This window comes from Neoarius graeffei, chromosome 3 (assembly GCF_027579695.1).
Source record: "Neoarius graeffei isolate fNeoGra1 chromosome 3, fNeoGra1.pri, whole genome shotgun sequence".
In the NCBI taxonomy this organism is placed as follows: Eukaryota; Metazoa; Chordata; class Actinopteri; order Siluriformes; family Ariidae; genus Neoarius; species Neoarius graeffei.
The window spans coordinates 110,857,795-110,873,443 of record NC_083571.1 but is presented as its reverse complement, the minus strand read 5'-3'; the positions used below and the strand labels follow the sequence as shown (position 1 = coordinate 110,873,443).

The 15,649-nt window shown below is 40.5% G+C and overlaps 1 protein-coding gene across 1 annotated transcript in view; it reads left to right on the top strand.

Moving 5' to 3' along the window:
• The window catches only part of si:ch211-22i13.2 (uncharacterized protein LOC553945 homolog), a 23,872-nt gene extending 8,223 nt beyond the window's left edge, over positions 1-15,649 (top strand). The window contains exons 2-7 of the mRNA XM_060917900.1: positions 10,533-10,608; positions 11,435-11,578; positions 12,713-12,774; positions 14,560-14,649; positions 14,734-14,826; positions 14,945-15,649. Coding sequence (XP_060773883.1) covers positions 10,533-10,608; positions 11,435-11,578; positions 12,713-12,774; positions 14,560-14,649; positions 14,734-14,826; positions 14,945-14,995 — 516 coding nt within the window. The 3' untranslated portion in view covers positions 14,996-15,649. The remainder of the gene's footprint in view (positions 1-10,532; positions 10,609-11,434; positions 11,579-12,712; positions 12,775-14,559; positions 14,650-14,733; positions 14,827-14,944) is intronic.

Here is a 15,649-nt window from a genome sequence, read left to right as displayed (position 1 = left end):
TACATTTTGGAAAGTTATAGCGCCCCCTAATGGCCAATGTGCACCAAATGTGGTATGGGACGTTTTGGAGGGGTGGGGCATAATCCCACCAAGTTTGGTTAAGAAAGGTCAAAGGGCTGCTGAGATATGAGAACACTTCCTGTTTCACATCTGCACGGCCAAATTTGATTGGCAGCCACGGCCAAACGCTTAAGAAATTCGAAAAACCGGGTAAGTTTTTTGTGCAGCTTAGTGCAACGTTGCCATCTACCAAGTTTGGAAGGAATTGGTCAAAAATTGAGGGAGGAGAAGCATTTTAATTGATTTTCACATAATTCAAAATGGCGGAAAATATACAAGGTGGAATATGACGGCATAGGATGCGTTGGATTCGTTTTGACCCAAGGATTCCAGCGATACACAGATTTTGACGATCAGACATACGGTTCAAAAGTAACAAGCAGAAATGTACATGCAACTTTGGCCTGTTGTTGGCGCTAGAGAGTTTGAGGTGGTGAGTTGAAATTTGCTGACAAGAACCTTGAGCCAGCCTAGAATCAGTGTGCCAAATTTGAAAACCTGTCGTCAGACGGTTCTATGGGTTTCCATAGAATTTCATTGATTTTAACAAAATTCAAAATGGCGGAAAATCCTCAAGGCAGAATATGACGTCATAGGGTGCGATAGATTCGTATTGACCCAAGGATTCCATAGGCAGTAGAATTTTGTTTCTAGCCAAAAGGCATCATGAGATATGAGCCAAAAGACATTTTTCCTAGTTATAGCGCCCCCTAGCAGCCAATTTGTTCCAAATTCTTTGGGGTCCTTCATGGAGGGGTGGGGCATAAACCCACCAAGTTTCGTTAAGATACGCCAAAGGGCGGCCGAAATATGAGCACACTTCCTGTTTGGCGTCTGCGCCTCCAATTTTGATTGGCTGCCACGGCCAAACGCTTATGAAATTCTAAAAACCGGGTAAGTTTCTTGTGGAGCTTAGTCCAAAGTTGCCATATACCAAGTTTGGGAGAAATTGGTCCAAAATTGAGGGAGGAGAAGCATTTTAATTGATTTTCACAAAATTCAACATGGCGGGAAAACTATATGGGCGGAAAATGACGCCATAGGGTGCGTTGGATTCGTGTTGACCCACGGATCCCATGGATACTTAGATTTTGACGATCAGAAGTACGGCTCAAAAGTAACAAGCAGAAATGTACCTGTAACTTTGACCTGTTGGTGGCGCTAGAGAGTTTAAGGTGGTGAGCTGAAATTTGCTGACAAGACCCTTGAGACAGCCTAGAATCAGTGTGCCAAATTTGAAAACCTCTAGTCAGACGGTTCTATGGTTTGCCATAGAATTTCATTGATTTTAACAAAATTCAAAATGGCGGAAAATGCTCAAGGCTGAATATGACGTCATAGGGTGCTATAGATTCGACTTGAAGCAAGGATTCCAGAGGCAGTGGAATTTTGTTTCTACCCAAAAGGCATCATGAGATACGAGCCAAAAGTCATTTTTCCTAGTTATAGCGCCCCCTAGCGGCCAATTTGTTCCAAATTTTTTGTAGCCCCTTTTGGATGGGTGGGGCATAATGCCACCAAGTTTCGTTAAGATACTCCAAAGGGCGGCCGAGATATGAGCACACTTCCTGTTTGGCGTCTGCGCAGCCAACTTTGATTGGCTGCCACGGGCAAACGCTTATGAAATTCTAAAAACCGGGTAAGTTTCTAGTGCAGCTTTGTCCAAAGTTGCCATTTACCAAGTTTGGGAGAAATTGGTCCAAAATTGAGGGAGGAGAAGCATTTTAATTGATTTTCACAAAATTCAAAATGGCGGGAAAACTATATGGGCGGAAAATGACTTCATGGGGTGCTTTGGATTCGTCTTGACCCAAGGATTCCAGGGATACCAAGTTTTTGAAAATCGGACCAACGGTTCAAAAGTTACAAGCAGAAATGTACCTGCAACTTTGACCTGCTGGTGGCGCTAGAGGGTTGGGGGTGGGGACCTAAAAATTGTTGTGGGGAATGCTGAGACTGTCTAGAATGTGTGTGCCAAATTTGAGCATTTTCCTATGTGTGGTTCTATGGGCTGCCATTGACATCCCATAGGAGAAGAAAGTTGAATAATAAATACAGCTGCAAGCAGCAATGCGGGGCCAAGCAGTGTGACCCAGCCTAAGTTGCCATGGCAACAGAAAGAACTGACCAGGCAGACAGTCATAGACACGCACAGGAAGTGTTTACAAGCAGAAATGTACCTCCAACCAGATTGTTAGAGGCATACACGGCTTCACCGTCAAATTCGATTGACTGTGATGGCTGAAATTACTTCAAGTGTACTAGGTGTGTGTGTGTGTGTGTGTGTGCTAAAAGACTGCTGAGATATGAGCTCAATGATATATGAGCCAAAACACATTTTGGAAAGTTATAGCGCCCCCTAATGGCCAATGTGCACCAAATGTGGTATGGGCCCTTTTGGAGGGGTGGGGCATAATCCCACCAAGTTTGGTTAAGAATGGTCAAAGGGCCGCCGAGATATGAGCACACTTCCTGTTTCGCATCTGCACAGCCAAATTTGATTGGCTGCCACGGCCAAACGCTTATGAAATTCAAAAAACCGGGTAAGTTTTATGTGCAGCTTAGTCCAAAGTTGCCATATACCAAGTTTGGAACGAATTGGCCAAAAATTGAAGGAGGAGAAGCATTTTAATTGATTTTCACAAAATTCAAAATGGCGGAAAATATACAAGGCGGAATATGACGACATAGGGTGCGACAGATTCGTCTTGCCCCAAGGATTCCATAGGCAGTGGAATTTTGTTTCTAGCCAAAACGCATCATGAGATATGAGCCAAAAGACATTTTTCCTAGTTATAGCGCCCCCTAGCAGCCAATTTGTTCCAAATTCTTTGGGGTCCTTCATGGAGGGGTGGGGCATAAACCCACCAAGTTTCGTTAGGATACGCCAAAGGGCGGCCGAAATATGAGCACACTTCCTGTTTGGCGTCTGCGCCTCCAATTTTGATTGGCTGCCACGGCCAAACGCTTATGAAATTCTAAAAACCGGGTAAGTTTCTTGTGGAGCTTAGTCCAACGTTGCCATCTACCAAGTTTGGGAGAAATTGGTCCAAAATTGAGGGAGGAGAAGCATTTTAATTGATTTTCACAAAATTCAAAATGGCGGGAAAACTATATGGGCGGAAAATGACGTCATGGGGTGCTTTGGATTCGTCTTGACCCAAGGATTCCAGGGATACCAAGTTTTTGAAAATCGGACCAACGGTTCAAAAGTTACAACCAGAAATGTACCTGCAACTTTGACCTGCTGGTGGCGCTAGAGGGTTGGGGGTGGGGACCTAAAAATTGTTGTGGGGAATGCTGAGACTGTCTAGAATGTGTGTGCCAAATTTGAGCATTTTCCTATGTGTGGTTCTATGGGCTGCCATTGACATCCCATAGGAGAAGAAAGTTGAATAATAATAATAATAATAAGAAAACCGACAAACTCATTAGGGGCCTTCGCCAGCTTCGCTGCTTGGCCCCTAATAATAAGAAAACCGACAAACACATTAGGGGCCTTCGCCAGCTTCGCTGCTTGGCCCCTAATAATCGTGGTCATACTTCCTTCTTTTTTTTTTTTTTTTGCTTGGCCCAGACTCTGTCTCCTCACTCACTGTAGCTTTAGGTACTAAAATTCGATCCATTTTGTCTCTGGCAAAGGCTAGCTGAAGTTCGCTAAATGTCCGCAATAGTAACTTATTCTGGTTTATTTTTCCTCACGTTGCGCCCCACACTTTGAAAAGCCCTGTGCTAGGCTATTTTATGATCAGATGATGCCTCCAGCAGTACGCATGTGCAGAAACCCTAGTTATTTAGAAGGCTCAGTGGCGCGTGCGTTATGGATTAGAAATAAAATGGAGGATAAAGTTTTCTAGCATGAACATGGCTCTGTATTTGGGAACTTGTTTGTGTTTGGCTTTATCACTTAAACTGGCACTTTACTCAACTAAACTACAATTAAATCTAATCTTTATATTAGTTCATTACTTAGAAATAGTTTCTTCACCATTTTCATATCTTGTATATAACCATTTAACAAATTTGATCTATTTTTTAGACCAGTGGTTCTCAACCGGGGGGGCGCGCCCCCCTGGTGGGGCGCGGAGGTACTCCAGGGGGGTCGCGAGTAGGCTTCATGTATGGAGGAAAAAAAAAATCTGGGGCTAACAGGCTATAAGCAGATGCAACACATTTACCCATGTCAAAATGCAGGACATTGGACTATTACATACAAATCAATACTATTATAAAATCTATCATCAATCTATCATAAAATCTTGTGTGTAGGCAAACCGCACACTAATGCCGAGAAATTCGTTTAGCCAGCTGCGCAGGACATGTGCAGAATATTCTTCGGGGATAGTGCAGCAGCCAAATTAGGCACCGTGCCACATTCAAATGACACAGTTGCTTGGAGAATTGCTGATATGTCCAATGATATCAGAGAGCAATTAATACAGTTTATTAAAAATAGTCCATACTATGCCTTGCAGTTGGATGAGTCTACCGATATTGCTGGACAGGCACAGCTTCTTACATATGTCAGGTATGTCAGGGATAAATTAATTGAGGAGGATGTCCTTTTTTGCCGCCCTCTTCAGTCACACACAACTGGAGAGGCCATCTTCAATGTCCTTGATTCATTTATTCGCGAGAATGGGTTGGCGTGGGCAGGGCTCGAAATTAACTTTTTTTTCTTTGTGTCCCCCAGTGGTCCCGAATTCTGTGTTGTATTGTCCCGAATGGAAGCAATAGTGTCCCCATTTTTTTCCTCTCTGAAATAACCAGTGGTTAATATTATCATATGAAGTTACTATTATATTTGTAACTATGCGATTTTGAACCCTTTATATCATTTTTACAATAAGTCACAAGACACAAGTGACACATGTACTATACATCATCTACTTCAAAATTACAGTTATTGCATTTTCAGTTTATTAAACTTTGGCGATCTCACTGTATGAATAGATACCCGTTTATTTAAAGGGGCCAACTAGCTCATTCAGAAAATGTTTCAACTCACTACATCTGCAGTACACTTTAGTTGAAAATAAGACCCCTTTTATGTTCATTTCATCTACTTATACCTTGAACATCTGTTGGCACTTATAAGGCCAACTTATAATTTTCACCATTACCGTTATCCATTTTTATGAACTTTCCGTTATCCATTTTATGAACTTTCCGTTATCCATTTTATGAACTTTCGCTGCCGGGTGCAAATGTTAGCAACATCAGCATAGTGCCAGGTCCGAGCCCAGTTGTGCTGCTGACTGACTAAACTTTCTGAACTAGAAAGACACCAAGAAAACTCACTTATTCTGTTGAACGGTATCTTCCGTCAATATCATCCACATCATTCCTGTTGTATTTTATAACGTGTCTAACAGTGTTCATTAAGTTCATTCAGTTGCTAGCGTTGCCTGCAGACCAGGCGATGACACTTTGGATCCTGAAGGTCCCGGAGACGTTATGTCTGGGCTTTCAGTTTCTTCCCCGCGGTCGGTCCGCTTCAACCACTTCAGCATTTTTGTTCTGGCGCAGCGTGTGCGGTAGCAATTCCATTCCAAGTCTATATAATGCGGACTCCGGCCGAAGATTCTAGAACAGAATGCGCCGCTCTGTAGCCTACGGATGCAGGGGCATCGAAAGTGTAGCTACTATGTATTTTTCGCTGTTAACGTTTTAAAATTAAAATTGACAAATTAGGTGAATGTCTACGTATGGTTTACGGCTTTGTAAATAATATTAATGTAGAACTTTTTTTCTAGATCTATTTTTTTCCATTGTCCCGGGATTGTCCCAGACATGATAATTTTGTGTCCCGATGACATTTTTTATGGTCCCCGGGACATCGGGACACCGTTAGTTTCGAGCGCTGGGCGTGGGACTGATGCGTTGGCTTGTGCAAGGATGGCGCACGAGCAATGACGGGCCGTGAGCAAGGTCTAGCTGCTCGCGTTAAGCAGGTAGCTCCACTTGTAAAATGGACCCATTGCATGGTTCATCGCGAAGCACTCGCTGCAAAAAAAATGCCGTCTCTGTTGGAATCCGTGCTGAACCAATCAGTAAAAATGATCAACCTCATCAAGTCACGGCTGCTAAACTCTCGCTTGTTTGAGGTCCTCTGTCAGGAGATGGGGTCAGAGCACGAACAGCTGCTTCTGCACACTGAGGTTCGCTGGCTGTCCAGGGGGCGGGTGTTACAACGTTTGTATGAGCTGCGAGATGAGGTGAAGTGGTTTTTGACACAAACCAATTCAGACCTGGCGAAAAATCTGGATGACCCTTTGTGGCTGGCGTGTCTCTCCTATTTGGTCGATATATTTGACCGCTTGAATGGCTTGAACCTGTCTTTGCAAGGCCGAGAAACTCACATTTTGCTTCTCGCAGAGAAAGTGGATGCCTTCAAGCAAAAACTTGACCTCTGGTGTGGCCGCATCAGTCGGGGGAACTGTGATATGTTCCCAAGCCTTGCAGACTTTATCAGTAATGCAGGCACTTCCCACGATTTCTCATCTGTCTTTCAAGCAGCGTCAGAGCACCTGTCGGTAATGAGAAAACAGTTTGCGGCATACTTCACAGAGGATTATCGCTCTTTTGCGTGGGTTCGAGATCCATTTGTGTGTACTGCTGACGAACTTCCAGTTGACATGCAGGAACAGCTTATTGAGCTGAAGAGTGACAGTAGACTTAAGGCAGTCTTCACCTCATGCCCTCTTTCGACATTCTGGGCAGCATTGATGCAGGAGTACCCGCAACTGTGTGACGTAGCCTTGAAACTGCTCATCCCATTCGCATCGACCTACTTGTGTGAGGCAGGATTTTCAAAAATGACTGCGCTCAAAACGAAATATCGCAATCGTGCGCAAATTGAGGATGACTTGAGACTGTGCTTGTCAAACATTTCGCCAAGAATCGAGGATCTTTGTAAGGCAAAGCAGGCTCAGGTCTCGCATTAACGCAAATGCAGATCACAAAGGCACAGTAAAAAGTAAAACCTAAATTCACGCCTGGTCCCAATTCCCAATGATATCAATAGCCAGCTAATGATAAGCCTAATAAAATACCTAATAAAAACACTAATAATAATAATAATATCAACAACCAACAACAGCAATAATAATAATAATAATAATAATAATAATAGGCCTAATAATAATAATAATGCCTGAAAGAACATAAGTCTTGTACTACTGCCAACAGCTTAGTAATGATAATAGGCCATAATAATAATAATAATAATTATAATAATTATAATTATAATAATGCCCGAAAGCAGATTAGAAATGTGGTGCTACTGCCAATTATAACAACAGCCTAATAATGATAATAGGCCTATGTATTTCTATGGAATGGATAATGCTACTACTGCTGCTACTACTACTACTAATAATAATAATAATAATAATAATGATAATAATAATAATAATAATAATCTAGCCCAGGGCTATCTATCTATCTATCTATCTATCTATCTATCTATCTATCTATCGGTCGATATAAGGTGCTGTAGGTCGGTGGCGTCACTGCGGGTGAGTGTGTTTGGGGGGGGGATGGGGGCGGGGCGAGAAGAGGGGCCCCCAACTGCAATGAACCAGCTTTGGTGGGGCCCAGGTTGCAAAAGGTTGAGAACCCCTGTTTTAGACCATATTTTGGAAAGAATCTGTGATTGAAGGTGATAAATCCACTCAAATAAAATGGTTTAAAACACACTGTATATAGCACAGTAGTATCTGTATATGATTGGATGAGATTTCATAGCAGTGATGTTGCAGGTATGTATGGTGTGTGAGAAACAACTCAGTATGACAAAGTCTCAAATTTACGAGAAACAAAACTTGGAAAAATAGTGGACTTTTTTTTTTTAAATCAAGGAATCACAAAGACTGCATTTCCTATAACTTTCAGCTCAGCCGTTTCAAAGCAAGGGTAATATCTCACTGGGCTGCGACAAATTGCGAACGTCATTCGTGAGAGAGTTTCAAAAGTGTCTTGAAACATTCGCAAGGCTTCTCAATTTCCTCGCATGAGTCGCAAAGTGTCGCTCCTTCATCGCTGAAATTTTGAACATGTTCAAAAAATTTGTGCGACAAAATTTCTCTCAAATTAGCCACAAATGCGTCGCTGGTGTCGCAAAGCCGTCGCAAACCCTTCTCAAGTCAGTTTCCGTGAGGCTTCCTCTACTTCCCTGCCTGCCGAGGGAAAGCCGGGCTGCGACAGCCTGCGACTAGTTAGAGACACAACAGTTGCGGTACAATATGCGAATATCAATTCAATGTGATTCCAAGTGAAAATTGTCGCTCATTCGCATATTTTATCGCAATTGTTGTGTCTCCAACTAGTCGCAGGCTGTCGCAGCCCAATGAGATACTGGCTTAACAGAGATTTGGGTAAATGAGAAGAATCCATGCACTGAAAGTAACAGGAAAAACTCTTTACAGAATGATTATACATTTATAAACAGCTAAGATTAAAAAAGGACACGGATAAACACACCTGCTAGGTTTTTACATTCATCTCTGTTTGCATCAGGCAGCACAACAATCAGCTGCTTGCTGGCTGCAGTGCATTCAGGGAAATATAGTTGAAATATTATTTTCTATTGTGGATAAAGAGGAAAGATTGCAATTCCTATAACTTTCTGCTCAGCTGTGGCATCTGTGACGCGACAACATTGATCCAATCTGGCAAAGTGAAGCAGTGTGGTTCCTTAATTTAAAAAAAAGACTATTTTCCTGAGTTTTGTTTCTTGTAAATTTTTTACTTTCTTGTAAATGTATTAGTTTAATCTCGGAAAGTCTGGGGTTTTTCATATATATGTATGTATATATGTATGTATATATGTGTGTGTGTATATATATATATATATATATATATATATATATATATATATATATATATGTATATGTGTGTGTATGTATGTATGTATGTATGTATGTGTGTGTATATTAGGGCTGTAACGATATGCGTATCGAAATCGCGATACGCAGAACCACGATCCGTATCGCGATACAAGAAGGCAGAATCGTGGTACACCCTTTCAAACTTCTCCTCAGCCCAAAAACAGAGGCGCTTCCAAACTTCAATTTATGAATACTTTACTTTTTATTTAAATTACATTTTAAACTTACTTAAATTACTTTTTTTTATATCTATTAGTAAGTCGTTTTTTCGCCGACCTGCGACAATCTTCTGCGAGTCACGCAATGTCCACACTCGCCACTGGCAGAGCATTCATTTCTTTTAAGCGGTCGCCATTCTGGTTGCGACGCGGGGAGTGAATCTGTAAACAAGCAGCTCACTGGCTGGCTAGGTGTGCCACAAGCCAATCACAATCACTTGACCGGAAAGGCATGCAGTGTTGCCAGATTGGGCAGATTTAGGTGCTTTTTGGCTGGTTTTGAACATATTTTGGGGTGGAAAACGTTAGCAATATCTGGCAACACTGAAGGCATGTCTGCTTGGGCGGAAGCCTTCTGCGGCAGTTACATTTTGACACGCGAGCAATGTTTCACCATAAAAATTCCGTAATTTCCATCTGTTTTCCGCGATCACAGAAAATCATTGGCCCTATGAGAGTGAGACAGTGAGAGAGCCACCCCCCCCCCAAAAAAAAAAAAAATCTTTACGGATTTACACGATTTGGAAAAATGACTTTTTCAGAACCGAAAAAAACAGAGCTTCCGGCTCAACAGTATTATTTTGAGAAATAAAACAATCTTTGGATATACATTTGTTCATTTTTGCATACATATTACTCATTCTCTGCAGTGGTCTGAATTATTTGTTATTAAATAGTTAATGTAAGTAAGTAAATGTTAATAAGTCAAATTTACTACTTTAAAAAAACATTTTTAAAAAAATCATGGGCGTATCGAATCGTGGGTCAAAAATCGCGATACGAATCAAATCGTGAGTTGGGTGTATCGTTACAGCCCTAGTGTATATATATGTATGTATGTGTGTGTGTGTGTGTGTAGATAGATAGATATAGATGTGTGTGTGTGTGTGTGTGTGTGTGTGTGTGTGTGTGTGTGTGTGTGTGTAAATCTACAGTGACCTTAATATGCCATCATAACTCAGTGACGTTCCTTTCAACACACGTATATACAATGCTGTAAGGCTTTACATTATACAGTTCTAGAAGGATAATAGTTTATAATTACACTGTCCAGTGTCACCCAGAAGAAGATGGGTTCCTTTTTGAGGCTGGTTCCTCTCAAGGTTTCTTCCTTATTTTGTCATCCTCAAGGGTTTTACTTTGCCACTGTGGTCTCTGGTTTTCTCATCAGGGATTGAAATCTGCATTCCTATTTCTGTTAAGCTGTTGTGTGTCAATGTCTGTTGTTAAAAGTGCTATAAATGTTGAGTGGAGTGGAATTGAATTGAGTCGATTGGATTACATTCCAACCTTTTTTTTAATAAGTCAGTTTCGATCTGTGGTGTCTGTCAGTTGAGTAAATGTAAGCATTTATGTTTTACAGTCTGCAGAAGTGTATTGCAAGGAGAGAAGCGGGTCAAGCACAGACACAAAGGAGAGGAGACGATCGAGAAGCACAGGTTAGTGTTTATGAATCAGAGACACCCTGCACATTTTATGGGAAGTTGTAAACCTTAAGTTACCTAACTTTAAGTTTTAAATATTACCTACTGCAATCTTTATTAGTGTATAAAGTCAATCATAGTGGATGTTGGTGCCAATACACATTAAGACTTGAATTTATCACATTGTGTTTGAATTTTAACTTTGGGTGGCTATTGGTGCAGTTTTGCAATGGGTAACTTTGCCACCTCATAACTTTGGGGTCTGCAGTTTGAGCCTGAGCTCTAGTTACTGTCTGTGCAAAATTTCACACGTTGTCCCAGTGTCCGTGTGGGTTCCTTGGTTTCTTCCCACTTTCCAAAAAACATGATGGTGAGTGAATTGGCCACACTAAATTGCCCATAGTGTTGTGTGAGTGTGCCGTAGCTCTCTGTGATGGACTGGCGACCTTTCTGTTTCTAAACCAAGCACAGATTACTAAAGGGTAACAGGAAACATGAGCACAAATAAGAAGACCAACACAACAGGAAATTATGTCCAAATATGGGAAGCAGAAAGAGGTCAGAGCCACAGTAGAATTGGAGTGGATTGGAAGTGCGAAACAGAATGTTCATATTGACTGGAAGCAGCAGGGATAGTAGCACAACACAAAGCAGCCAAGATCAGATCATTAAGAAGTCACAACAACCAACAGTATATGCGTTACAGTTTCATAACGTTCATAAAACTGAACAGTTGATCTGTCTTTGTGTTATAATGGATAACAAGATCAGATTTAATTACTGAGGTTTTTGCTGAAAAATGTTTGTCTGGTCTTTGTTTCTGTGTTGGATTGATTGACAGGAAGAGGTGAAAAGAAGCAAAAACGCAGCCGAAGCAGATCCTCATCGGTCAGTTCATCTTCCTCCTCATCTTCATCATCGTCGTCATCATCTCGCTCCTCTTCCAGTAGTGACTCGTCACGCAGCAGCAGCTCCAGTAGCAGTGGTAAGTTCATAGGACACTGAATGCAGTAAGAGCAGCTGATTTACAAAGGACATCATTTTGGTGTATAATTGGGGCAGTTGCTCATGTTTATTATTCATGAAACCTAAAATCACCAGATTTTACAGATATACCGCATGCCTCTGTGACTCTGTCCCAGTGGGGGAGGAATCAGTAGTATCGTCATATTAAAACCACCCTAAATTAGATAATGTACAGAAATGTTGGTATCTTTAGTATATCTTTAGTATACATTGTACATGACTCGTAGTCATCCTGGAGGAGATGTACTACCGCAAACTATTAGGGTGTTTTCACACCTGGTCCCCTTTAAAGGAACCAGACTCAGTCCTCTTTAAGTGGACCAAAAAGTGGACCAACAGAGAAAGAACTCCAGTTCTTTTTGTGTTCACACTCTGAATTTATTACAAAGAGGACTGGGTTCTCTTTCTGGTCCAGTTAAGCTTTGATGGGGCCTCAGTCCTCTTTCTGTTCACACCAGGTCCTCTAGAGCCCTCAGACCCCCAGTGCACGGAATTCTGGGTAATTTTCTCTTGAATCAAAATGTCTGCTGCCATGCTTGCCCTGCTGTATTCTTTGATCAAAATAGTGCGGATTAAGGAAAATAAATTTATTCCAGCTATATTTATTCAGTCAATACAAAACATGGCTGGTAAGTTCCAAAAGGAAGTTGAGTTTCCCTGCTACAGTCACGTGACCAACTACGGCAAACGAAGGTGGTTAAACTACAGTGAAAAAGGCGAAGTGAACCCGGTGCGCTTTTTGTTCACAATGCGCAGATTAGGCGAAGCGTACCGTTGATTTTTAGCGAACCGTACTGAGACCACCTCCTGAGGTGGTCTCAGTTCGGTTCGCTTTAAAGGGGTCTGGGTACGGTTGGAGTGTTCACATATGCGCAAAAAATGCTGAGTCATCAATCTGAGTTCGGTTAGATGGCTGAAAGGGACCAAGTGTGAAAACACCCTTAGTCATTAATAAAATAAATAGTATATAAAATTAGTTGATTCATATTAGCCATATATTTATTTGTGAACTTACTAATATTAAAGTATACCAGGTCCTCATTGTTGCTTTGCTGGGGAAAAGTTGACATATCACTTTGTTCTTTCTCACCAGATTCTTACCGAAAGAAAAGAAAAGTTTCAAAGAAAAGGAAAAAGGAAAAGCCTAGCAGAAAGGTATGTTTTTATTATTGGATGTAGTTGTGTTCTGATGTCAAATAAAACCCCAAATTAGAAAAAGTTGGGACGGTAAGGAAAATGCAAATAAAAAAAGAAAGCAGTGATTTCTAAATCTGCTTGACTGTATTTCATTGCAGACCCAAGATATTTCATGCTTTGTCTGGTCAGCTTCATTGAATTTGTTAATATACATCCATTCCTACATTTCAGTCCTGCAACACATTCCAAAATAGTTGGGATGGGGCAATTTAGGGCTAGTAATGAGGTAAAACAATTAAATAATGACATGATTTGAAACATGTCATGTCAACAGGTGATTGTAATCATGATTTGGTACAAAATCAGTATCTAGGAAAGGCTGAGTGTTTGAGGAGCAAAGATGGGCTGTGGATCTGTAGTTTGTCAACAAATGCGTAAGAAAATTATTGAAATGTTTAAAAACAATGTTCCTCAAAGAAAGATCCGAAGGGATTTGGATATTTCACCCTTTACGGTGCATAAAATCATTCCACAATTCAAGGAATTTGGAGGAATTTCGGTGTGTAAAGGGCAAGGGCACAAGCCTAAGCTAAACACCTGTGAGCTCCGATCCCTCAGAAGGCACTGCATCAAGAACCATCATTCATCTATAGCTGATATAACCACATGAGCTCATGATTACTTTGGCAAACATCTGTCAAGCACTGCAATATGGAGTTACATCCACAAATGCCAGTTAAAACTTTACTGTGCAAAAAGGAAGCCTTATGTTAACTGTGTCCAGAAGCGTTTTCAACTTCTCTGGGCTCGGAGGCATCATGCAGTGAAAACGTGTATTGTGGTCAGATGAATCAGTATTCAAGGATTATTTTTTTGGAAGAAATGGACGCCGTGTGCTCCGGGCCAAAGATGAAAAGGACCATCCAGACTGTTAACAGCAATAAGTCCAAAAGCCAGGGTGTGTCATGGTACGGGGTTGTGTCAGTGCCCTTGTGAAAGGTAACTTACACTTCTATGATGGAGCATTAATGCAGAAAAGTACATTGAGATTTTGGAGCAACATATGCTGCCTTCAAGATGACAGCTTTTCCTGGGATATTTCAACAAGACAATGCAAAACCACATTCTGCACACATTACAAAGGTGTGGCTGTGGAAGAAGAGGGTGCCTGTCCCCTCTATCCCAACAGAGAATGTGTGGCGAATTCTGAAACAAAACATATAACAGTGACGAAACTGTACTGTTGCAGACCTTAAGACCTGTTTGCAGATAGAATGGGACAAAATAACACCTGAAACGCTTCATCCCTTGGTCTCATCAGTCCTTAAACATCTTTTAAGTGTTGTTAGAAGGAATGGCAACATTACAAACTGGTAAATGCTTTCCCATCCCAACTTTTTTGAAATGTGTTGTAAGAATCAAAATTGAAGTGTGTTTATTTTGAAAAGAATAAAATTAATGAGGTAAAGCATCAACTAATGTGCTGTTGTGTATTGTTTTGAGTGCAATACAGGTCAAAAGATTATGTACAAATCGTTTTCCATTTGAATATCAATTTCAACATACCATCCCAACTTTTTCTTGGTGTTGTATTTACATTGGTGTTAGTGGTGTTAGTGCAACCAAATCACTGAAAGTCATTCAGTGATCTTGCACTGTGTTAATTTCAGTTTAATCACTCTACATGTGTCCCAAGCCTCTCTCTCACGCATACACTACAGTAGTGTACAGTACAGTAGTTCAGCGTTCTTCCTCCATAGATAAAATTGGTTGCATTTTTTAATTAATTATTTTTTTTAATAGAAGCAGAAAAAAGACAAAGCACGCAAGCGAAAGAAGGACAAGAAACATAAAGGAGAGGACGCTGCCTCTGGTCCTGTTCAGATTTCAAAGGTACTGGTTTTATTTTAAAATTCATAATCAACACTGGGGTTCAAAAATGAATTCCTGTCATGCTGATGTGCGGCTTCGTTGTAGTACCTGAAGGAGAAGAAGCGGAGTGGCAAGTACAGTATGATCTCAGGGAAGAAGATCAAAATGAAGGTGAAGAAATCAAAGAAGGACAAGCAAGTGAGTCATCAGTTTACTACAGTTGTATTTTTGTAATGTTAAATACTGTAGTTATACTGTGTGATGTGCACCATTTCTGTTTTATTTTATCTTTTTTTTTTTATTTATCCCCCCCCAGAGAGACAAGAACCGTGCTGAGCTGTTGGAGTTTCTGAACTCGACTTGCTAATTTGGACTCTGTGCTTCCACTTTCCCCATAATTATTTTATTTTTTTATTTTTTATTAACTTTGTCTTGGCCAATCAGCTCTCAGGGAAATGCCTGCAATTTCCTGTAATGGACAGCACTGTGGGGCCTCTCCACAACTAAAGAAACATCTTATTTTGTTATCTTTCTATATTATTTTGTTAACATGCAGTGCTACTCATATATTCCTGTTGTAAAGCATCACTCTTGTATGTGTTTGCTATTTTGAATATTTCATTACAGTTAAGGTGATATTCTCTACTTTTAAATCACCTGGAATTAGACCAATATTATTGTACAGTGACACTTTTTTTTTTTTTTTTTTTTTTTAATCCAGACAGGGTTTTTTCTTTTTTTCAATACCCAAAATTTCTGAATTACAGCAAACACCATTACCACCTAAAAGGGAATTATGAGACTTAAGTGTAGAAAATATCTCTCATAAGGACTTATGAGACATTAAAAGTAGAAAATATCTTTAGACATAATTGTGATGGCACATTTTACATAAATATGATAACATAGTGGTGCAGCATCACAAAATGTGTGTAATTTGTCATGTTAAATTTAAGTGGGTAAAAATTGAGAACATGCAGACATCTGTAAACATTCTTAGATAAATAAAAAAATAAATCAG